Consider the following 26,648-nt stretch of genomic DNA (forward strand, 5'->3'; position numbering starts at 1 on the left):
GATCTCACGTTTGACACCATGTTTCATGTTTGTTCTGTGAAATTTCAAGTTACCACGACTTTAACGCGTTCTGACTCATACTCAATAGCTAATTTCAAACTATTGATAAGATACAATGGCCATTGACATTTGATCGGTCATCGGTCGTACGAGTTTAAATACACAAGTTTTCCCGCCTGGTCGATGACTCACCTCTATCGACCCATCCCTCCATACCTCAACCTGTTCCTTATTTGGTTTTAGAGGAAAATAGACGGCATCATCGTGTTCACCCATTATTTACCCAGCGTGAATTCATAGAAAAGATATAATCGTAATTTAGCATTTTCGGTATAAAAAGTAAGTCTGATGGGTCATAAATTCTGATACAACCAACCTCGCACTCACCTTTGTAACTTGGAATTGCACTGCCTGGCTAGGAAAGGACGTCGTATGAGCCTTCAGACGTCGTTACATTTCTGTCAATAAAAACGAATTTATTGGGAATATTTTGAATATTTTCCTTCAAATTTTTCAGAATGTTTTTTGGACAATTTGATCTAAAATATCTGAAAATCCCAAGGGAAAAAACCAGAGAATAATCAATTTCGCAGTGGAAATTTGGCAGTATTTTAATTCTCATACGGCGTTCTTCCTTAGCAAGGCAGGTGAAGGACTTAAGTTTTGTTGTTGAGGTAGTTGAATCCTCACTTGATATGTATCACACACCTCTAATGATCTAGGCATTCGTGACTTTAAGTCAGCATTTTATTTTTTCGGTTTCATTATAGGTAATGTTCTCGTAATGTTAAAGCCTAAGTATGTCGTACAAATATTCCCCGTACTAACCATTAAACATATTATTAGCTCGTTGGCTAGGCGTTCTTCTTCTGCTGAGTGATTAATGATAACTTGTCAATTTTTGCGAGCACACAGTGCATGTTATTGTAGGCGTGGCATCATAGCACGACTTGACGACAGTGACGCGACGCGCCGCACAATGGATCGAATCAATGGGAATGGTCGAACAAAACTTTAAACCTTTAAAAGCTCATAACTCCATTACTACGAAACGTAGAGGTCTTAAAAACGGTACCATTGGGTCTCTCGTAAAATTTTTAGAGCAAGTACCCTTCAAACTTTAGAATCTCCTAAAATATACATCCGAATTTGCAGTTTTAGTCAACAAATTCATGTCCGACCCCTCCTATTGACTCGATCCACTGTGCGATGCTGCGCTGCGTGAGGCCGATGAGCCGATGACGCAAAACGTTGCCCCAAGAGGCTGAAATGTATTCCTTAGGAATTGCCCTCGTTCAAAGTGTAAGCGTAGTCGAACAGTGGCTTCTAATGAATCATGTAATTATGAGCGGTGCCCAAGTGTCCACCTACAATGAACTGCTGAGGGTACAAAATTAGGTACAAAATTAAGGACTACAATATACAGGGTGTTGCAGGACGGCTAAACAGCTAGATTCGTCATAATAAGACCTTTTATTCTTCAGTAAAGTTTTTATCTACAAGAGACCCTGGCCGTGGTTAAATCCTTCCGCCAAATTTTTGGAACATCGTCGTTTTTTCTACATGTTTGTGAGTGTTCTGAACCGAAATTCATGAAAATCTTTATCCTCCAATTTTAGCACTGAATTCACCTTCGGTCTCAAAAATATTGAAATTCCATGTTAGTTCGCAGCAGCCCACATTCTTTAAAGTCGAGGGCTAAATGTTTCTATGTGACTAGAAATACAGGAAAAATACTAGGAATGTAAGTATGATCCTTTTGCTGTAAAGTCTGGGAAAAAAATAGGAAAAACCTAATGTCGAGTGCATGCAACTCCGTCAGCGGGTTATGTGTAATTTTTGCGTTAACAGTGAGAACAATTTTCCAGTATTAATGATTCCCGAGCAAGAATTCCCGTCAAGTCAATCGTAAATCTCTTTAAAGAGTTAGGAGGGCTCCTTGAAATAACAGGAATACAGTTTGAAACGAGGATACCTCCTGTTGACCCGGGAACTCTCGTCTAAGAATCAAGAGTTGGAATTTCTATGAATCCAACAATAAGATTCTCTATGTGAAAAATGTATTTCCGCACCAACTCAGGTCTTGAACTAATTGTACAGTCGTAAATCCTAAAAACAGCCTTAACGGAACAAGCATGAGAGGACGTAAACTTCATTTATTTTTTGTTCACAGCATGAAATTGAAGTTTAGAATAACATTATTTAAGGGGTGGTGTAAAAAAAGCGAAGTACTTCCGCCCTGTTGTGTAAAAATATTGCACGGAAACGTCAATTCCGGTGATGGGAAAGAGTGAAAGAATACATATCGACATATTGATGGGTGGTTGACGTAGAGCTCTTCAAGTTTTTATTTTAACCACCTACCACCCACCTGTTTGATGTGCTGTATATTAATAACAAATCGGATTTGTTTCACCAAATCTACACCCGTTATCACCTTTGCGCCTCACCGCCCGATCCTCGCCGTAAAAACATTTTTCACTTTTTTCATCTCATCTCCTCTCCTCTCCTCCTCCTCTCCACCCCTCACCTCTCTTTTTTTTAAAAAGCACATAATTCGTCCATCTCTTTATTCCAAATCATTTTCTCTATCAATTTGTATCAAATCTACATCGAAATAATAATGTCGCGAGGTATAGTGCATGCATACGCATGGTTCGCATTATGTAAGGGTCCATGAATGCATGATTTTAACAGGACATCTTCTTTGAGATATTCTATAATCGCTGATGGCAAATCAATTAAAAGATTAAAATCCTTGATATTAGAGTTTCTCGAGTTTAACACTTTCTCTTGATTCTCATCTCCCCCCCCCCCCCCCGCCATCGTTCTCTCGACTCACGCCAACTCGCCTGCTTTGCGGAAATACAGTGAGATGAAAGAATTTATTGTGTAATCCGTGTTTGCATAGATTGACATTAAGGCGCTCCTGGATAATAATTCATCTTGCAAGAAAATAATATCCATGACGGGATTCCTTCGATAAATGCGGCTTATAGCTCCTGGACGAAGGACTCTAATTTTACTACACCAGGAATCACCTTCAAATTCACTCAATATATAATAAAACTTTAATACAATATACTGTGCATACTACATGACACAATATATAACACTGTTATAATGCAATAACAAAACTAAGCAGTGAAATGGGAAGTTCTTAGTTTTGTTCGGAAGTTTGAAAGTGACCGAAGTGCGTTTAGGGATCGGAGAAGTGTCACTGAACTTTGAAAAATGTCGGGAAACTCGGGTACGAAGGTGGACCCCAAGGATCCACAAGTGCGGAAGCTAGTTTACAACATGTACAGAGGAATCTTAGGGGACTATAATAACAAAGCCAACGACATCGTCAGCAACTTGCCAAAAGAAATGGTCACGGAAGACCAAGGGATCTCAAAGCAACTTGAGAGCATGATGTAAGTACAAGCACTATTCCTCAATCAATGTATACAGTAATTAGATCAGGAAAAGTCACTGAAAAAAATGCTCACTCCAGCATGATAATCCTTGAATTTGCCACCAAGTGTTCTTTTCTTTTAAATCTTGATTTAAGATGACTTCCTTCAGGGAAGAGAAAAGAAATGCTTGGGTTACGAAAAGAAGTATCTTAAATTAAGCAGTATCATTCTTGATTCAAGAAAAAAAAACCCTGGTGGAAAATTTAAGATTTTTTTTCAGAGCATAATTTAAGAAATTAAACAATGGAACCCTATTTGATTGTTGTCCCGGCTTCATACTCATCTTCTCACTTACAAGCGCACGATGTATTCATACGCAGCGAGTATATTACAACTTCCACAGCATCCATGTATACTTTTTTGCAGTATGGTTTGACCGGTTTAGAAGCCTACCAAAAATTTTCATCAGTCCGAAAATCAAAATTGTTTAGTCTGCAGGAGCGCGGATTGTATGCAGGTGAAAAAAAACTGTCCTTACAGTCCACTCTTCGATGACGTGCGACGGTTAAAATAATACCAAGATCGTCTTCTTTTTAGGGAAACGATTTGTCCCGAAGCTGGAGTTGAAATTTTTCAAAGTTGGCGCGATGGAGTCCCTACTTGAGTATACAGGTGTCTTCACCAACACCACGCCCAACTTTTTTCATTAGACCCTCCCCCCCCACCCTTCTCAGGGGGGCTAGATCCAAAATTCTATCATATTTGGGAGTCTCAGACATTTTAGATGTCTCAGGCCCCTATTCATTAATACTTGAAAATTTGCTAGAGATCTCATTACGGGCTCAGTTCCACAATTACATATGTATGGAACAACCTCTTCGTATGGGAAATTTCATGTCAAGAATGAACTTCCAGGGCGTCCGCAAACGCAACGCTTTGGAGGTCTTCCCGCTGTATCCTCAAGTGATAATACTGTAAGATTCTATGAACGGAAATGAATCGCTATTACAGGAATTAAGAATTCAAATTCATCGGCAATTAATGGTGCGCTCAATTTCATTGGAGGGAAGGAAAGTTGGTGTGGTCCCAAGACGTGATTCTCAGCGATAATTGTGCGACATGTCAATTAACAGACCGTAAATGTATCTAGAGTTGCACAGCTCCAGCTCAGGAAGAGTGAGATTATTCCGATGAATGCCGCTACAATTGGGTTTGTCCTAGGTAAAAGATAAAGTGAACTCGGTTAATTGGAGCTTGCACCTACACCGTTCACGCTTCCATTTCGCAATTTCTTCTAATATCCGCTTGTTTTGCATAGTTTCCTCAAGGGCATCTCGTAGACTTCTTGAGGAAAACCTCGGTTAATTTACGAATGTTATTGATACTTTCTCACATTCCGTCACTACGCTTTCATGTTCTCAATCGGTGCTACGTCCAGTCTCGAACTGAGCTATGACTGTTGGGATTCAGAGTGGAGAATAAGTTATGTCGTACTCTTCCAAGAGCAGTTTAAGAAAGAAGCAAAAGGATAAATAATACAAATTTATTTTAAAAAAAATATAAAAAGGTAAAAACTGCGAGAAAGAGCCGAGACTTGCCTAAGGGAGACGAAAGTATATCGATGGCTGACGAACAATACGCCTAGCTGCAAACTGACAATGTTGCAGATCGAAGAGAAAACTTCGCTATTTTTGTAATATTGAGATTCGATTTGCAATTTTTTCAGATATTACTGCATCATTGCATCGTTCCCCATTCAAAATCGGAAAAAAAATAAAATCATCAGCTTGCGTATTTTATACTGTATAATGCGGTAAAATCGCTAACTCGTTTTTGGTAAAATTGTCGGTACTGTAACGCCATATCGGTTCGCCTTCAATTTTTAGTGTAGGCAAAACGAGCTCCCACGTGGTCGAATAGTGGTATCATCCCCCTATAATCATCTGATAGTCTCTGCCTTCCATCTAATCGCCTTCCATTCTTTCAAATGGGTCGAACTATGCTCATGCTGTATTATTCATTAGCCATCGATATCTTTCCAAATACAATATTAATGCTTCATATGAATTTAAAGTACGCCAGTATTTTTGGATCATCAGCCTTAACTTTAGGTTTCGCTGTTTCGTCTGTGGGTGTAGATATTTGACAAAAACCAGTGGATGCATCATGTTTATTGCATCACTCTGTAGTTTTTTAAATCGAGGATTTACGACTCTTGCAAGGGGCATATAAGTCGTTTCAAAAAAATTCAAATTTGTAATTCTCTCCCGAATTCTTCGGTATGTTGAAAAATAGTGTCGAAAAAAGTGAAAATTCTAATTCTCTCACTCATCCTTGATACTTACTTGTGTGACGCCCCTGATCTCGTCTCAGAATCAGAATTTTTCATAGATATTCTGAATTTAAATGAGAAACTCATAAAAATCTGAGAGAACCCAGAATCACCATTGAGCTAAAAGCTCACAATTATCATAATCCTCGAAAATCAGAAAGCTCCTATTTTTCTAGAGGGAATCAGTAAAGACCAGAATTTTTAAGAATCTCATTGATTAGAAACCAAAATTCTCAATGTCTTGGATTTCACAGATTTTTAGATTCTGATTTTTGGGGGGTATCTCTTCCCCAAATTGGCAACGCCCGGTGGTAATGGACGCGTAATGTTGGGCAGAGTGCCATTCTGCAAAGCACTGCTGTCGGAATACACAGAAAAAGGACGTTAGGTAATTCACTACTCCATTGTGTGTTACGCTGCACTGGAATAAGGCAGCTCGGCAGGCGTCTAATTTTGCGCCCCACAGAATCACAGCAACTAGGCTCGGCTCACTGTTTGGATTAAACAGCTCAGATGTTTTGCATGTGTCGCTCTATTATCTCCTTTGTCCCTTCCCCTCCTTCCCCTCTCATTTACTTTCCCCCCGCTCTTTTCCCTCTCTCGTTATCCATATTTGCTGCTCTGGCTCAGTATTGGTTCCCAGAATCTTTGAAATCTATCTATAAATGATCACTATCGGTCGTGGGGCTTGAAGCCGAATTACCGCTCCAAAGTTCAACACGCATCGGATGGGATGAATTATTTTTGGCAGCGCTCGGGCATTTGGATAACAAATTAAAACTCAACGGGACATCACTTTTTTATTGCCATCCCTCTCGATTTTTCTTTTTTTTAACCGCATGTAAAAAATGGGCTTCTGTCGCGAGTCTGCATTCATCCGTTTGTTTACATCAGTGGCGAGGCGTGAATGATCGATTATCGATATTTCTCCATTTGAAGCTATGGTAAAGAATCAATTATTAAGGTGTTCGCCGCGAACACCCTGTCTATTGATTCTTTCCCATAGGTTTAAATTGCAAATCAATCGATATTATTGCAAAGCATGCCACGCCACTGGTTCGCATGATCGTCTCTGCAGATAAAACAATAAATCTGCAAATAGCATTGTCCTTGTGCCGCGATATGTCTCTAAAAAAACGTGCAATGAGCGGATATGCTACGGGCAAATCCCGACTCCTGCCGGGCGCATCTAGATCAGCCTAAGGTACCAGTATACTGGAGAGTATTGCCATCTCTGTGCCGCTCTCTGATTGGTTCATCAGTTTTAGGCTATCATGGAGCTCCAAAGTTGAACCAATGTAAACAAACCCGACTCATAGGGACACGTATTATCGGCTGAGAAATCAATAATGATCACACTCAAAGCTTAATTTTCGGCAAAAATATTCATCAAAGTTCGATCCGAACTCAATTCAGAAGTTGGATATAAAAAAATGTGTATCACACCCAAAATCACGTCTAGAACTTTGTAGAAAGTTTCCGCCAGGGCCGGATTTACCTACCTGCCGCCCATGGGCCGCCTGTATTTTGCCGCCCCCTTCTCATTCGTTTTGAAATACCAATAAAAACCATCAAGTAAACGTGCCTGCGGGAGAGGGGTGCATAAGACTCGTTTACTCGTATTGGACATATGTTTTGGGAAAGCCCTGTTAACACTACTAGCAAAAGTTCACGGAACTTTGCGCGAAAGTTATAAGTTCCGTAAACCTATCTCTGTGTGGACAAGGCCTTCCATTCATACGAAATGAACGAACAAATTATGAAAGAACAAACATAAATGTAATTTAATGATTTTAACTTCCGCCGCCGCGCCGCGCCGCGCAGACTGCACTGTGTTTGGCACAATGCGTGAAGTATTCCGACAGTCTTGTAGGCGCTATCCGTTTCACGTTGACCGCAGTGACCGCACTGTGTTTAACGCAATGCGTGAGGTATTCACGCAGTCTTGTAGGCGCTAAGCGTTTCACGCTGACCGCACCGCCTTTGGCGCAATGCGTGAAGTATTCATGCATTCTTGTAGGCGCTATCCGTTTCACGCTGACCGCAGTGACCGCACTGTGTTTGATGCAATGCGTGAAGTATTCGTGCAGTCTTGTAGGCGCTAATATGTGTTACATGCCGATTGCCGCGCCGAGGGCTTCTCCTTTTCATCTCAAGTCCTCGTCATCATTTCTCTCTAAGTTGCGCCGTTCTAGGCCAATTTGTGTGTTTGGTTTCTCTCTTAATTCGATTAATGAAAGGTGCTGTCTCTTGTATCACTAAAAGACGACGAAATTAGAAATTACTATACACTCAGGACTCCTTTTTTGCCCGTCAAAATAGCATGATACCAACATGAACCTCTATTCCTCCGAAAAAATTTGGCTTTTCTCGCGGTATGATTCAAAACCTATAATTAAGAGTATTAAAAAATGAAGTTTTTGGCAAATTTGATCCACAATATTTATTACGGCCCAAGCGGGGGGAGAGGCAATTAACCCTACCCCCCCCCCCCTGCCCACCCAAATGACGGCTCTGCAAAATAATGAAATGTGATCGTTTTCTACTTCCTTAAACGTTTGATGGCTTTTTAAAACGATATCGCAAGAGATTTTGAGTGACGTCACTCAACTTAAAGCTCATTAGTATTAAGTAATCGTGCATCCTTTTACAAATAATATTGTTTACCTCTCAAGAAACTATGACGACTGAAAACATTTACGCTCTTTGCCAATGATGATTCCGCGCTAAAAGGAAAAAATTGAGGCTGTGTCTGACATTGTGTTGCTCTATGCGGTAGAGTCTTCCATGCATTGTTGCCGCCTCGTCTAAAAAAACACAATTTGGTAGAAACACCTTTTCTTTTATACGGAAGCTTGCACTTTGATGAGCTCATCGAGGGTGTGATTCAGGTATGATTTTTGCGGAAATTGAAACCAGAGGGCAAAATTTTCTAGCACATTTTAAAAGGATGTAGTGATACTCAAAAAACACTAACTTGCGGTAAATGCCTTTTTGCCTTTACGCCTTCCGTGCGGTATGGTAGTATATTCCTCTGCCGATGTTTTATTAAAAACTCCTTATCAACTTGGTCTAAAGTGATAGTAGTGACTCACTCTGGAAGGATGAGACTCAGTATGTTACAAGAATCATTTGGAAGCAGAAAATATCATAATTCCATAAGTGCAGGGCAAAATTAGTACTGATCACTTGGTATCGAGGGAGGTATTCAATAGAGTGTGTCGAACTACACACGCAGAATTGTGTACCAACAGTTATGGGAACGACCACTGTTTTAAAGCTTATTTTACCTAACTAATCTATTCTAACTTAGAAAAACCTACCTAACCCACTAATCTTACCTTACTCAAACGGAAAAAATAGGACAGTCGTCATAAGCAGTCTATTTTTTCCGTGGATACTAACCTCTCCGGTACTTCCGAAAATTTTATTAGGTGTGGTGGAGGGTGGAAAGGGACACATTTTCAGAGGTCCATTTATATCTGGGCCATATATAAATCGGCGTGAGTCCCTAAATATGGACCCGTCCCCACGATTGTAGGTTGACGCCGTACGTAGATTCCCACACCTGTTGCAAAGACGAGTCCATCGACTCCAGAGTACCAAGCTTCAAGGAACTGACTATCTTGAAAACTATATGTTGAAAACTAGCAGTAAAGAATAGTGTCATCGAATTTTAAATTAGAAAAATAAGCCGAAGTTAAAACTTGACTGACACATGTTGTTGAGTTGCCCCTGATTTCAACGTGTATGCAATGGGGATTACCAAGAAGTCGGAGCTATTGCATCGCACCGAGAACTAAGTGTTAGTCAGCAAATGTTTAGTTTTCGATGTAAAGTTTGCGCCGGCGAATCATTGCTGTGCAGAACAATGAAGTTACCGCTAGTAGGTCAAAATGTTCTCGACTGACTTTTATTTTACGACAAGGAACTATTATTTCTGCCATATTCCCGAAATAGTTTAAGTGCCCTGGGATTCCTTGTGCAGATTCTGTATTGCAAAATGCAGTCCTGATTAAAAAGTTATATAAAAGGATTTCGACAAAAAAATGAAGGTTTTTCACTGTGCCTGTAAGAGTTGGGTTAAAAATAGCTATCAGTTTTTTATACATATTTTTGCGTTGCAAAAATTGATATGTATCTATTATTCGCAAGATTTCGCCTCACCAATGCGACATGAAAAACGAGTAAGCCCAGGTATAGTCAAAGGCAAATTCCAGCGCGAATCCTGGACGATTGTGCAAATTTTTGTTATTGTTGGCCCTCTAGCTATTGCTTTTTGTAATCGTGTAAGAAGGTTATTAGATCCTTTCGGTAAAGTGGCATCAATGGAGGTAGGTAGTTAAGATGGGAGATTGCTCTAGCTCTCGTACGTCCTTTGAAGGCCCTCAATATCTTCTAAATAAGGTATCTCGTTTTTCTCATCTGCGTCTCCCGTGATCTTTAACCTTCCGAGTGTATCACTCAACGATCAAACCGCACATTCTTTGTCTTGTTTTTTCTTCATTTTTTTCTCAATTAATATCTTTCGTCAATGAAGTTTGTCGCGTGGTGCTCCTAGCTAGGAACAAGATCGGATCAGTTCTCAGCCGTGTTGGTGGTACTAGCAGTGTCGATCTAGTGGTGCAGTTCATGTGTTCCGTTTCAACGGGATGGATTTCGGATTTTCCGTATTTGTGCTATGACCGTATGATGATCGGTAGTGCAAGGTCCCTCCTTCCCATAATCCGAGCCTAAAACCTGCACGCTTCGAAGCGGGCAGTAAATCCCATGCAAATTAGTGTCAGTAAATAACAGGATTAGGGCCTAACAAATGAGATGTATTTGTGAGTCATCCATTCTGTAAAGTTGCTCAGTTTTCGATATTCAAAGACCTCTTCTTGCCTACAGCAGGCAGGGTTTTCTAAACGTACACGGGTGGTGGCATATACTCCTCATTAAAAAAAATAAAATAAAAAAAAATAAAAAAAATTAAAGGATCGTTTTGAGGGAAAAAAGCCATAACGTCCGTGACATGTGTAAAATGACATGCTGTTAGGTTACGCTAGGCTAGCACCCGATTAAAGACGAACAAAGCTGTTTAAAAAATAATTATAATTATTATTTTATGTGCAAAGCCCCTCAAAACGCTTAAATTTCAAACCGAATTTTTCTGGGTCTCACAAATATATCTTAACCCCTTAGGTATTAACTCACACCGTTCTTTCTTCTTCAATAAATAAATTTAATTTTCAAGTATACTATATCATTCTAAAAAAGTCTCTTTAGAGACCCTTAATACTAATTTATCAGTAATCAATAATTTAATGATTTTATTGCTTATTGTTGAATACAAACTTTGGGCCAAAGTTAGGGAAAATAAGAGGGCATTGTTTTATGTTGCTGCGTACCTGCAATAACAAACATTTAAAAGGTGCAATTTAAATTTGACCTTGGAGAGGCAACTTAGATACTATAAAATGTGTTGACGATACATCTAAAGATGACTTCTTCAACGTACCAATATGTTTCCCTTCGTGATCTTGGACCATCGTTACCGCAGTATTCGTACACAGTGCGGTATGGGCCTGCAAGGTATGTTTCATTGCATCGATTGGGGTGTTTCAGTTACAAATTCGACTGACATTTTATTTGCTCTTTTAGATTTTAGAATTATGCGACTGCCAAACTGGGTGATTTGACTGTATAGTTAGACTAATAGTACAGACATTCTCATTTCGATAATGACACTCATTAAATCATTGCGCGTCTTTGGAAAATGCATTTCCAGGGAATATCCAGGAAGTACTTAATATTTATGGAATTAAAAGGGAGTGCAGTTAATATTAAACATTCATAAATTACGTAACGCTCTTTGGGGGGGGGGGGGGGGGGGTTATGAGCCACAATTTTCATTGAGCTGCGTTACAAGGGGAAGAGGGGTCGATGTCAGCGTTACGTAACCGCCCTCTATTAGGGAAAAACACACAAAATCTTAAGGAAGTTCGCGGGCAATCTTTCGTATGAAAATGCATTTATCATCTTCATTTCTTTAACAAACATTTGTAATTCTATCATTAAAAATACTTCAAATGTTCCAAGCGTTCCCTAATAATTGCAGGGAGTCCGGGTTTGCGTTACGAAAGGTTAAAAGAGAGTGGGTGCCAAAAATACCAAACAAATGCGTTACTTAATTTATGAACACTCCCTTTACTTCTATTATTCGAATATCTATATATCTTTCTACTATTCGAATTCAGATAAAAAAGACATTTTTTTAAATTTCAGTATCAATATTCTGAATAATATTCCAGCAAATTGCATTGAAGTACCATTTCTAACGAGTGCAAACATTTTTCAATCCAATGTGTCTTGGGATAAAGCTCACTGGAAAAAAAAAGATTGGTAGAATGCACCATTCCTTCACGCTGTATTTCACACAGCGTCAATTCAGAGTCAATTCTGCCAGAAGAAAGGTAAACGTTACTATATGTATATACTGGTACAAGTAACAATTACTCTGGCAGAATCGACTTGATGATTGGTAGAATTTACCATTCCTTCACGCTGTGTGAAATACAGCGTGAAGGAATGGTACATTCTACCAGTCTTTTTTTTCAGTGTGGAATGTTGCAGTGGCGAGGCCTAAATAATCAATTAACGATATTTCCCCATTTGAAGCTGTAGTAAAGGATCGATTATTATAGTGTTCGTTACGAACATCCTGTTTATCGATCGTTTTCCATAGGTTTAAATGATAGATCCATCGATAATCGCAAAGCACGCCACTCCACTGGAATGGTGGCTCGGATTTTATGTAGAAGCTGAACTCATGCTAAAATACAATGCATTCACGCAGGACTGCAATTGCTCGGGAGCCCCATTTCAGGAGCACTAAAATAAAACCGTCTATTTCAGCTTTGTGCAAGAGTTGCGCAATGCTCGGCATCAGGTTCGCAGCTCTGAATGGGTAATCGTGAGAGGTAGCTCAACCAAGGAGCCGCGGTTTTCTTGATGTAGGTTTTTGACGGTGGTTTGTTCGCGAGTGGGTCTACAAGAGTAAAAGGAACGTGCATAGGCAATTATAGCGCAATCTCCTGCATCGCGCGAAAATGCTGCGGCCAAACTATAATTAGATCGCCCAAAATAGGAAACTGGAGCTAGCCCAATTTCCAAAAAATCTCCAGCTCACTCGAGGCTGTCCTCTCGGGAACAACGCTTAATTTACCTCAGTCAAGGCTAATCTTTCAGTGAGGAGATTTATTGCGGAAATGACTCTTCTCAGGGAGGGACTCGTCGCCCACATTTTGATAATTAAACCGATTATTTTCCAAATCACGTAAGCGACAAATTTGCCAATGCGAGAATAACAAGAAAACCCGTGTTATTCGCTTTGTTGACAATATCCTAATTCCAAAAAATGTGTGTTCTTTTAGAGAGCTATTTTGAAATCAGACATGATTGATTATACCAGAGAAAACAAAGAAAAAACAACCCCTCTATCATCAAAATAGGAATTGGCGCTTACGTGATTTGGAAATTAATCGGTTCAATTCAGTCGTTGTTTTCCTCTACAACTGGTCAATCTGAGATCATTTTCAGCTAACGGCATTTTCGAGGGGGGGGGGGGGGGGAGAAAAAAATGAAAATGAAATTTGACCCTTGTAATATGCTGGATATACCTATATCATCAACGAAAAACATACACAATTAAATGGGCACACGGAAAAAATTAAATTGCTGATTTAACAATTCAATTGCTAAAAAAAAAGACTGCAATGTTTCAATGTAGATTTTACAACACAAAAATGCTACTTTAACCACCTCCGTGGTTAAATTAGCTTACAATAGTGGTAAAAGTAGCATTTTTTGTTGTAAAATCTACGTTGAAACGTTGCAGTCACTTTTTTTAGCAATGGAATTGTTAAATCAGCAATTTAATATTTTTCGTGATAACAAAGGCTGAGAAACTAAAAAAACAAACTGCATAGCAAGAAAATGCCTGGGGCGTTCCTAGGTGGTCTCAACCTTCGTAATAAACCAGGATGCAAAAATAGAAAATATTATGTCAATAAAAATCAAAAACCTTCAGATTTTCCCATTTCTGATAGCAAGTAAAAAATAAGCCTTTTATGTCAATACAAAAGAAGGTCCACCGGCTTTCGATTTTTATTAATTTTGTATTTTTGTTTGTTGAATCTGTGTCGATCGGTTCACGTTTCTTGTCTTTCGGTCGATTTGTGTCGATATCTTAATCATTTGTCGATCGGCTCGTATATTTCTATCTCTCGATCGATCAAAGTGATTGAATCCATGCCGCCCGAAAAATCAGGCTGGCAACACTGAGGGGGGCCATAGATACATGCATGTTTTCGTATCATTCAGCAATGTTCACCTTCCGCAACGAAACTTTGTGACAAGGTGCGCCTGCATTAAGCTGTCAAAGCGATTTGTAAGTTTGCACAAGCCTATTCGCACACAAGTTGAGTTAAGGTGTTTGCTGCTTTGAAGATAATCGACAAGTTTTTACGACTCGGCCATCTCATCGCTCCTCTGATGTAAGGGCGTATCTCAATCTCCACGTGAGCCCTATTTTCCGCATGATTCTTTGCTTTTCAGGGCTCATGAAGATAAAGATACGCCCATACCTCAGAGTCACGATGATCTGTGTAATGCTGAAACGCTATTAACAAGTCGCAAACCGAGCTATATTCAAGTTTTTATTCATCAAAATATTTACTTGAACATATTGATCTCCCGAAAGATCGCGCACCCTCTGAAGTAATTTAATTAAGTTCAATTGGACTACATTTTGCAATTTGGAACTATAAAGTGTAGCCCAGTTTAAAAACAACGTATGTACCATTAGTTTCCCTATGCACAATTGCACATAGAGTTTTTCCAAAAGAGCCAGAATTTGTAGTTGCAAATTGCAAAATGCAGTCCAATTGTACACTGGAAAAAAAAACACATTGGATTTAGAGTCCAGACTCTTAAAAACATCTACAAGAAAAAGTACTCTTGACTCAGTCAGAATCTAGCTTAAATCAAGAACCAAGCCTCATAATTTAAGCGGATTTCGTTTTGATTCAAGCAAAAATCCGGTCGAATCAAGAGTACTTCTTCTTGTCGATGTTTTCAAGAGTCTGGACTCTAGATACAATGTGATTTTTTTCCAGTTTAGGTGTTTCGTGTGTTGAATGTTTAAATCCACTGATTTTAGTGTGAATATTTAACGCAAATTTCTAATTCATGGATTGATTATGAATATTTTCAATTTTTTATAAGAACTCTGCAAGAAATCTTGATGAAGAGAACATGCACTTTTTAATTCTCATCCTCTCTTGTTACTCATTCGTATAATATACTTCATCAGGTCAATTTCATACTTATTTACATTCTGTCACTTTCCATTTGATTGCAAAGGGTTCGAGTCAACAAAGATGTGTGACTGTATCTGTAATAGGAGACCTCATCCTCCGGGAGAAAATGTTTCTTACTTTTTGGCAGATGCATGAAGGAAGACAACCTAGACATGTTAGCGTAAATCTGATCCTGAGAGCTCAAATTTTAAAAGAAGTATTATAAGTCCTGAAGTGACAAAAAACCAGTTCTTAGGCTGTAGAAAAATATGTTTTTAGTTTTTAAGAAGGGTAAAGGAGAATTGTCATCCGAGAGATATAAGGTCGTCTTTCACAGATCCGATCACATGTATCGTAAAATATACAAATATACACACGAGTGCAAAAATTTAATTCCATTGGTCAATGGATTCTGAACCGGTACTTTTGAGCAAAAATAAGATTTGTCGGAACACCAAGTTTCAGGGCCGGATTTTCCTACTTGCCGCCCCCTTCTCATTCGGTTTGAAACATCAATAAAAACCATCAAGTGAACGTGCCAGCGGGGGAGGGGTGCATTAGACGCGTTTACTCGTGTTAAACACATTTTTTGGGAAAGCCCTGTCAACACTACTAGCAAAAGGTCACGGAACTTTGTGCGAAAGTCAAGTTTCGTAAACCTATCTCTAATGGACAAGGCCTTCCATTCATAAGAAATGAACGAAAAAATTATGGAAGAACAAACACAAAATTTGGTTTAATGATTATAACTTCCGCCGCCGCGCCGCGCCGACCGCACCGTGTTTGGCGCAATGCGTGAAGTATTCACGCAGTCTTGTAGGCGCTATGCGTTTCACGCTGACCGCACTGTGTTGGGCGCAATGCGTGAAGTATTCATGCATTCTTGTAGGCGCTATCCGTTTCACGCTGACCGCAAAGACCGCACTCTGTTTGATGCAATGCGTGAAGTATTCGTGCAGTCTTGTAGGCGCTAATATGTGTTACATGCCGATTGCCGCGCCGAGGGCTTCTCCTTTTTATCTCAAGTCCTCGTCATCATTTCTCCCTAAGTCACGCCGTTTCCGGGCCAAATTGTGTGTTTGGTTTCTCTCTTAACTCGACTAATTAAAGGTGCTGTCTCTTGTATCACTGAAAGACGACAAAATTAGAAATTACTGTACTCTCAGGAAATGAGAGATTTTGTAGCCTTTTCTCGTTTGTAATTTTTTTCTCTAAATCAGATTTATTTTTAAGCCTACATTTAAAAAAATTGCAAAATTGGCTGCCCCCTAGATTTGCCGCCATGGGCCGCGGCCCATGTGGCCACCCCCTTAATCCGGCATTGCCAAGTTTTCATGTCCAGTATTAAGGGAGCTATTCCCTTTCAAAAAGCATGGCATAATTAACCATCGCGGTGGTGTATATCATGGTTTACCACGGTTTCCATTTTTTTCACCTCGGTTTCATCCGTGCCGTCAGTTAAACATTGAGTGCAAATGTGTGCATCACTAAAATTGATTATTCCAAGGTGGAGGAAACCATGGTATGCACCACCGTGGTGGATGACGTCATGTACCGTGGTTTTCGAAGGGCAATATATCCGTTCTCACTGGGCGCAGAAACTAGGCGTTTGGGCGGCTCTTATCAGTTTTAGCTGATCTGTAAGCTCAAACCATCAAAATGTGATTCTATGACTAGCTGAACTGACGCATTTTTTTTTTCTTCGCCCGGAAGTGTCACTGCTGGTAGCTCTGCTATAAAAAATAGTCTTCGCAGCGATTTTTAGCGAAGCAATACTTTATCCTGCAGCATGTAGCTCATAATGAGTCAAATTAAATCACGAGACGCTAGATTCGCAGGCCGCCATTTTTTGCGTGGAAGCACGCTGAGAAATGTATGTATATAACAAACCAAATTGTCCTGAATATCCACCGGCACTTGTATCGCGGAAAGCAATGAACCAGTCACTCTCAAAAAGACTTAAGTGCCAGAATTGAAAACATGAGCAATATAATAGAAACTGTATCAATCAACCCATTTTAAACCTCATAATAATTGGCATCGTGTTTAATTACTTCATCGCTCTAATATTTCAGCGCTCCGAGATTCAGAACGCGTCATTAAGAACGGGTTTTGCCGGGTTTTTTCGCATTTCCGTTTTCGGCGCTCAAGTCTTTTCGCGAGTGACCGATTCAATTATCGGCGAGCTTTCGCACGATCTCGCAACAGTCGGACTCAAGTTTCCAAAAACGACGAGGCGCTCCGCTCGGAACACGGGATTAATAGGACGCATTTCTGCCGAACGGAACTACGTGCATTATGTCGTGACCCCTACTACGCGTGTATTCATATGGGTCTCAGGGCTCATGTCTGAGTGCACTTAGTTCCGTTCGGCAGAAATCCGTCCAATAAAAGTTCATAATAACAATGAAGTTACACTTCATATTAATGGCGTTGCGACGCGACGCGGCAGCGGTAAAGGCAGCCGTTTAACCCAATTACCAGGAGCATTTAGCGGCGCGACCTTGGGAGAAGTCTTAGCAGCGTTTCGACCATATTTGGTATGGACACGACGCCGGCGCCGCGACGCGCGCAGGGTCAGGACGAATCGCGTCGCTCGCGGATGATTTCGCTCGACGTCCGCACGCCGCGGGACCGCAGGCCCGGGTTCCAACTTCCGGTTCACGGAGCTATCCTCACGTGGGTGATTTGTCGGGACTTGGGACACCGTCACCCGAAAAGGAAGCTCTTGATTGTACGTTACCCGAGAATGGAATTTCATAATTGGACGTATTTCTATCGAACGGAACTATGTGTATTAAGACATGAGCCCTAAGACCCATAGCATAATATGCATAACAGGGCTCACGTCATACTGTACATAGTTCCGTTTGACAGAAATACGTCCAATTGCATGTCCAAAAACACTTATATGCACAGGGAAACTACTGGTACATAAGTTGCTTCTTCACTAAGCCAGAATTAGTAGTTCCTAATTGCAGAGTGCTGTCCAATTTCTGGCTCAGGTTAAAAACAACGCATGCACCATATCTGTTTTCATGGATGAGCCGGAGATTGTAGTTCCTAATCGCGAAATGTAGTCCAATTGGACGTATTTCTATCAAACGGAGCTACGTATATTAAGACATGAGCCCTAAGACCCATAGCATAATATGCATAATAGGGCTCACGTCATACTGCACATAGTTCCGCTTAACAGAAATACGCCCAAATGGACTACATTTCGCGATTAGGAACTACAATCTCCGGCTCATCCATGAAAACAGATATGGTATTGCGTTGTTTTTATCCTGGGCCGGACATTGGACCACATTTTGCAATTAGGAACTACAAATTCTGGCTTAGTGAAGAAGCAATTTATGTACCAGTAGTTTCCCTTTGCATGTAAGTGTTTTTACGGATTAGGCAGAAATGTTGGTTGCTAGTTACGAAATGTAGTCCAGTTGTAGTTCCTAGTTGCAAAATGTAGTCCAATCGTAGTTACTCATTGCAATATAGAGTCAAATTGCGATATGTAAAAAAAACAGCGCTAAGCGGTCATACTGCAGGAGCGTGTTCTATGGATAACAATTTCCTTTTATTAGGTACTTCCCTCAAAATTTACCCTTGAAGGAGCTACGCCCCCATTCCTTCAATTTTTCAGGAAAATCGTCGTTTCCTTTGAATTTCGACAACAGACATGGCCAAAACTCATGAAAAATGGCGACCTCCCATAACTTTGCGCTACGAATTCATTCAGCGCAGAATGTATAAAGTTGCACAGTGCCTAGCGGTACATTGAGGTTCATTGGGAGGGGGGGGGGGGTATATTAGCCCATCAATCTTCGAATGGGTCCATTTGAGTCGTTTCTTGCCGTGGAAGGTAGATTAAACCGGTCCAAAATTACTCTAAAATCGGCCGATCAACCGGAATTTCTCCGGTTTTCCTGCCTGCTTGCAAGCTGATCGTTGAAATTGATAGACATAGCGAGGAGTCCTATTGGTGGAATCGGGTGGCTGCAATGGACAAAGAAGATAGGTAATAGACTAACTAACTGCAACCCACGAGAGACCCTGTAGTTAGTCCACCATTGTTTCATTATATAGGAACCACCCATTTCAACCAACAGGATCGCTCGATACTCCTTATATCTTCTTTGTCTATCGCTTTGTCTATCAATTTCAACTATCAGCCCGCTGGTCTGCCCGCCCCTTTAGAGAGCCACTACTTTTTCCCGTATGCCCCCGAGGCGGAACATTGTTAAACTCCGCTCATCGGTAGAAGATGATGATGATGCGGTGTATCCTTCTCGGAGTCGCCTCCATAAGCGTGGCGTAAAGCTCAGAGGCTTGACATTCCCCGATTATATTTCCGGGGAACTTGACAATGCAAAGCGGGAACAAAGCGGAGGGAAAGCGGAAAGATGCGTACGAATTGAGGGGGGTTTGCATAGTGACCTAGTTCCGTTGAATCTGAGAACCTTGGCACAGAACCGTCGACCGAGGCACCGTCGCCGCCGTTCGGCCACCGAATCTGTGACTCCGGCTAAGATCGTCTGTTTACTCGCGGATATTCTCATAAACTTGCTAGAGTATTTCTATTTATATTTTTCACCGCGGTCGGGGTGTCATCCGCCGTCTCCTTGAGTCTGGTCCGCACCGATTCTCCCGACTGCTAAATGGACGTATTTCTACCAAACGAAACTATTTGCTGTGGGAAATATGCACGGGAACAAAAGTATTAGGTGTTATCCCCTAAAATTGTGGTACTATCGCAATTTGTTGGATGATACGGACATTTCTAATTAATTGTGGTAGAACTGCAACTCAAGTTAGGGTAGTACTGCAACATTTGGGTTAGTAACCTAATTTATAGGGGTTCGACCACGATTAATTCGTGTACTACCACAATTAATTGGAAATGTCCATATCACACAACAAACTCGTGATTTTTTTATCCGCGTGGGATGTGCTCCTCAGTCGAGTGCCGTAAAAAGGGATGGGAATTACAAAGTCATGGTTATATCATCACAGACTACATATTGTTCAACAGGAATTATTATTATTTTTTTTTTTTTTTTTTTTTTTTTTTTTTTTTTTTTTTTTTTTTTTTTTTTTGGATTTGATAAAATCAAGCTGTTCCTTAGACTGTCGCAACAATCACATGTCACTTTGATGCCTCTCTTTCATTTGGCCCGGCGAAATATCGTACATTGGGAAAACACCGAGTGGGCGTACTTCTGTCAAACGGAACCAGCGACAGGCGGGAAAGAAGTAGTATGCTCGTTAGTCGAGGGCCGTAAGAATGAATGGGAATTACTCGTACAAAGCGCCAGTGACGTCAGTGGCGACGACGGGGACGCGGAAATTCAAATTGACGTCATTAAACACATGAGCCCTGTCCACAAAGCTCTTGTCACATACCCATGGCTCATAAGTACCACATGCAGTTGGCACATAGTTCCGTTTTCTTAATTTAAAATCTCGCTTTTCCATTTCACCAAAAGGAATCACACACAGTATGCTAAAAGGAACTATGTGCATAGGGTTAGCGTGTAACATAGTTCCTTTCAGCATAAATACGTCCAAGTGACGTATGATTGTTGCGACAGTCTGAAGAACAATTTTGCTTGATTTTATCAAATCCAAAAAAATTAATTCCTGATGAACTCTATGTATTATGTGATGATATGACAATGGCATGTCTTTCTTAATTTCGTCGCTCAAAAACCTTCATGGGAAATTATCCATGAAATTGGAAATGTGTGCACCAATTAAATTGCGTTGATTGGAAACGACAAGCTGAGAATAAGTTTCGCACGTTTCATTATTCCTCTTTTCTCATGCGTTTGAATACCTGGCATGTTTTCAGAAATAATAATGTAATTCTTTTCTTTTTTCCAGACGTCAGTCTCAGCAAATAGCAGCTAACAATACGCCATCTTATTCAATACACACTGATGCTGGTGAGTTCGACTTTTTAATTTCACTTTACTTCATTTCGAAAGATTGCGTTATATTTAAGTATGATGTTGATTCACTGTTTGCACGGAAGAAATGAATTGCTGATTTAACAATTAAAGTGTAAAAAAGTGACGGACATGTTTCAAATGCACATTTTACAATAATGGAAAATGTGCATTTGAAACATATCTGTCTTTTTTTTAACTACAAAATTGTTTCATCATCAATTTCATTTTTTTCGTGTGAATGTGTGCAAAAGAATTCACTGACGCACAACAGAAACTGGAATTTCTACTCCCTCCTTCTTATTTGTTTGAAATCTTCCTGATTCGAGGGTAAGAGAAACTTCCTCTGGATACATAATTGAATGACTTGCTTCGGAAACTGCCTAACTCTACCGCTAAGTTTTAGTTTCTTTCCATTTAAATTCTCGCTAAATGATAGCAGCTACAAGGTCGGACTGGCTCGCGTCTAAGGACGTAGACCCTTGGCTGGTTAAAGGGGCGTAATGTGACATTTCTGTATGCTCCACGTAGGGCATCCCCTACGTGGAGAGGGGTTCAGAAAAGTTTGGCAAAGCAGCACAAGTTTACGCTATTTTCAGGTTCAAAGTTTATTGATTGTACAGAGTGAAATTTGCAAAATTGAACGTATCGAAATAACCGACAGACTTCTGAAATTAAAGAAAACATAACAAATTAAAGCCGCTAGACGCATCTAAGCACCATTATTTCCAAAACGACCGAGCCAGTGCTGCGGTTTACACGAGATTAAGACGTGGGTTTGCAAATCTATCCTAAAAGAGAATCACACAAGAACCTGAAAAAAGAAGAAAGAACGAGTATCAACACAGCCGAAGGTAGGAGAGATGTGTTCGGGCCTCTTTTTTAACTTTTCTCCCAAATCTGAGCGACACCTCATTGACAGCATATAGCAGAGCATTAAGAACTCACGCTTCGCGTCATCGCGCCTTCAATTTTTCAGATGCAGCATGGACGTCCATCAAGTACGAATAGTTGTATCTCTGCGCCGTCGTAAACGCGCATTCTTTCCCTCGCTTTATTTCCATATTATATTTGTTTGCGTCTGTCTTATTCGTAATGATGCTTCAAACACTACGTGAATAACACAGCCGAAGGTAGGACAGATGTGTTCGGGCCTCTTTTTTAACTTTTCTTCCGAATCCGATCGACACCTCATTGACAGCATATAGCAGAGCATTAAGAGCTCACGCTACGCGTCATCGTTCCTTCAATTTTTCAGATGCAGCACGGACGTTCATAAAGTACGAATAGTTGTATCTCCGCGCCGTCATAAACACGCATCCTTTTCCCTAGCTTTATTTCCATATTGTGTTCGGTTTCGCAAAAAAACATACCTTCATTTTGCATAGACATTTCTTAAAATGTTGATGCTTTTCTGTAATAAAAAATAAATACTTTTCCCCTTGCGTACAATTTGAAGTCCACGAAAAAGACGAATTTTATTATTTAAGATCTAAATGTAAACTTCTCATTCTGTTTTAGTTGATGGCGCGCCACCTCCTCCCCCTCCACCTCTTACTGCTGGCACCATTCCGGCTGTGCGTTTGAAATCGGAGGTCAGTATTTATTGATTGTCACAAATATAATATACGAATACCATATTACAAACAAATATGTTACAAACAAATTTACTTTTAGTAGCTCTTTTAAAAAATAATATCGTTGTCATACAGTAATGTTGATCAGATGCAGACAAGTTGATGCTCGATACCACAACATCGACTAAATTAAGATGGAGATAATTGATATTAGGTCCCTCTAGTTCTGCCGTGCTAAGGAAGAACGCCGTACGAACCTTCAGACGTTGCCATATTTCCTTCAATAAACACCTAATTTACTTGGAAAATTGTGAATGTCTTTCTTCAATTTTTTCAGACAATTTTGTTAGCAATTTTGTCTAAAATGTCTGCAAATTTCAAGGAAAAATAAGTTTAATCTTTCTCAAAAATACATGTTTTATCCGGGGCAATTTGGCAACTCTCGAATGTTCATACGGCGTTCTTCCTTAGCACGGCAGAGTTGCTTTTTTCTATGATGACAATCAAATCATACATTGCTGAAACGAAATAGTGGATTTTCTCTTAAGAAGAAGGTCCAAGATTACCATTAATCTAGTCTCAATATTGTTTCAGTAATATTCAAGTTTGTAAACAAACCCACCCAGGGGAATTTTAATTTTTCATCTGCGATGCCGTGCCTTCAAAATCTGCATTTGGGAGTTTAATCTAAAATTACGTATTACACTTTTTTCCCCTCCTGAGAGCCGTCAATGTATCCATGCTTACTTAAGATTGAGAACTGCCATATAGTTTAAAGCTGAAAAATCACCTGAATATTCTCTACGATATAAAGATAACTATACCTCATTGCGGCAATTTGTGGGAAAATATAATGAATGGTAAAAAAAATGTTCATCTAAAGTCTCTGTCCAATCGGTTATAATCATATGGCTGCACTGAAAAAAAACTCCGGCCGTGGAAGTTGTATTCACGGCCTATATACGTAGACATACCGCCCGCTTTCCGGGCTCAGAGGCCAAAAGTTTCGGGAGTAGCACCCGGAACATCGAGCCACGGCTCCAGAACCCGGAACTTTCGGCCTTAGAGCCCGGAACGGACGGTATGTCTGTATAGCCCGAAACTGTTTTTTTTCAGTGTGTCCTAAATTTTCGAATAAATTTAAGAAAGAAATCCATTTTCTTACAGCGTATGCGTATATATTAATAGCTAATGTTTGTCTGATTGATTGAAGATTCCTGAGAGGGGAAAGGAGCCTCCAGCAGCCATTCAGAATGCTATGATGACAAAGGACAAAAAGCCGTTCACCTACACACCAGGAGGACTAGACCTGTCAGAAATCAGGAGCCCGCGGATGGCTCGGCGAATCACCAGGAACCAGATGAACCCGGAAGTGGCTCACTTACCCCCAACCCCCCAAGAAACGCAACAAGCTAGCCCTAGACAACCCCTTCCACCGGCCGCCCTGGCAGCTATGCAACCAGCGTTACCGGTCTCCGTCTTCCCTCAGCAGCAGATACCCATCACGAAGCAATACGGAAAGGCTAATTCTTCTTCAGCCGCGCCACCCCCAGCACCCCCCGCTCCACCCCCGATGAGCCAAGAGCCCAAGTTCAGGGCTCCCGTCAGCAACGGGGTCACCAACGGGCAAAGATTTTCAACGCCATCTAGTGAGATGAACACGAACCAATCGCGGGTGAATCAGGCGCCTGGGTCTTTGTACATACCACCGCTCACGAAACAAGATTCCGGTGCACCCCAGTCACCGCCCTGGATGCAGCGACAGAATTCCACCCCCAAGGAAGTTCCTGTGTGGGTTCACCGGGAAACGGCTCCGTCGCCTACTTTCAATCAACAACCTAGGATAGTTCCAACTCAAGTAAGTGCTTTCATCGTCTCTAATATGATAACTGCACAGGGGCCAAACAGCCGAATTTTAGAGGACAAGAGTGTTAGGGCCCAATTAGCATTTTCATAGGAAAAATTACGATGTTATTAAATTGAGTTGCGATTCTCTTATGATCTTTTGGCAATAAAATCGCTGAAAAATTCGTCAACATCCGAGTGCTTGGCTTTTCCCAATTTTATCTCTATGGAATCGCGCTCGATAAAATCAAGATTTTATCTCGATGTATACCAAATTTTTGTTCGATATATTGCAGTAAATCGCCGTGAACAGAAACGCCATTTTACTGCAAATTTATGCGATGGAATAGCAGTTCATCGCAATTTTTTATCCGGTAGGATTGCGATAAATCGAAGTCGATAAAATCGCGATATATCGTCACCTTCCAGGCAAAGTATCACAAGCGCCATGCGACGTTTAAAAATTTCCGCCGCCATTTAATTTTTTTACTGAGAAATTGTTCGTTGAATCTGTTTGGAAATTTCACTAAATTTTATCGGCAGCACACAGAAAATTCAGTGAAATTTTCGGACAGCTTCGTTGAACAATTTCTCTGTAAAAAAATAAAATGGCGGCGGAAATTTTTAAACGTCGCATGGCGCTTGTGATACTTTGCCTGGAAGGTGACGATATTATCCTCTGGTGCTATGTTGTAACAAATAAATAATAAACTGGCAAAAACGTTATGAGAGAGGAGATATTGCGTGAGTCATTAAAAACGACCGGAAGAGGAAACCTACGCAGTCCTGTCACTTGATTTAAAAATCTGTTCAACAGCCGTGAGATTATCAAACGTAGAATGAAGAGAATCATTGTGAAATTCCGGGAGTCATACGTTCAGGATTTACCATTAGCCTGGGTAAGATTGTCATTGTAGCGGTTGATGACGTCATTCTATCTGGGAATAGCTGCATCATAGAGTATTTCGCAAATTCTGGTCGCTCAGCAGCTAGCAGATTCTCCGCAGAATAAGCGTTCTTCGCTCGTTTCAAAACGTTACACTCACGGAAAATCGCCCTATCGCAAAAAAAAAAAAAAAAAAAAAAAAAAAAAAAAAAAAAAAAAAAAATTGAGAGGTCAGGTATGACAATATACTGACATTTTCACGACATATTTTTTTCTCAAGTAGTTTGTTTCGACTCCTTTACGAATTTTCACGGTTTATAAATGTAAAACACGAAATAATAACGCACTGGAACAAAGTTACGGACTGCACAGACAATAGACATACCGTCCGTTCCGGGCTCAGAGGCCAAAAGTTCCAATTGGTGGAGCCGTATAGCTTCGACTGCTGGTGCTCCAGGTTCAATGGCCGGAGCAACGGGTGCAACACCCGGAAATTACGGCCTCAGAGCCTGGGACGGACGGCTATTTACAGCCCGTAAGCACGCATTTCACAGTCGAAGGTTTTTTGTCAGTGCGTAAAAATAGTCACTTTTTTTTTTTTTTTTTTTTTTTTTTTTTAGGAAAAAGGGGGAAGCTTAGAAAAAGCCTGACCGAGACGGATTGTTGTTTTTATCATCGATTGTAACTTCCTATCCTCAAAATTACATTTTTTACTCCACAGGGTCTGAAATTGGCATTTGTAAATTCGATTCAAATGAAATCGATTCATCCAAAACTTGGGCATTTTGTTCATATTTCTAAAGAACAATTAAGCAAAACCTTCGAATATTTTCGAGGCAGTTTCTTTGCAATTAGGTTCACGATACGCACTTAAATTATCACTCTCTTACTGAAAAATCCGAGCCTGGATTTGGTGATCATTTTTCAAACAAATGCGCTGAAAAAATTATGGCGGTTTTTACCAGAGGTATAGTAAATTCCGGCACTAATCTACTAGCTTTTTGACACAGTGACATTGAGGTAGAGTTCACCAGACATCTGGTGACGTCTGGTGAATTTTTATCATACTTTTGGTAAATGCGATTAGTTGCGACTATAGAGTCCGTTGATGTTAACCATACTAAAATTACCAGCGCTCAAACCATACTTCTGTCCTCAGTGTTTATTTTAACAAAGATGGGCTGTTGCCATTCTCGTCGCTTTACTTATGTCGCTAGGCTATTACGCTGAAACCATCTCTTTCCATCATCAAATGTGATTGTAGGTAAAAAAAATAAATGCGGAGGTATACTATACATTTTGGATTTTAATTGTAACTCTT

The 26,648-nt window shown here is 40.3% G+C and overlaps 1 protein-coding gene across 6 annotated transcripts in view; it reads left to right on the forward strand.

Moving 5' to 3' along the window:
• The window catches only part of LOC109034133 (uncharacterized), a 70,035-nt gene that overhangs the window by 24,137 nt on the left and 19,250 nt on the right, over positions 1-26,648 (forward strand). For all 6 annotated transcript variants that reach the window (XM_019047107.2, XM_019047108.2, XM_019047106.2 and 3 more), the window contains exons 4-6: positions 20,955-21,016; positions 22,541-22,614; positions 23,810-24,454. In XM_019047107.2, the coding sequence (XP_018902652.2) occupies positions 20,955-21,016; positions 22,541-22,614; positions 23,810-24,454 (781 nt within the window). The remainder of the gene's footprint in view (positions 1-20,954; positions 21,017-22,540; positions 22,615-23,809; positions 24,455-26,648) is intronic.

This window comes from Bemisia tabaci, chromosome 3 (assembly GCF_918797505.1).
Source record: "Bemisia tabaci chromosome 3, PGI_BMITA_v3".
Taxonomy (NCBI): Eukaryota; Metazoa; Arthropoda; class Insecta; order Hemiptera; family Aleyrodidae; genus Bemisia; species Bemisia tabaci.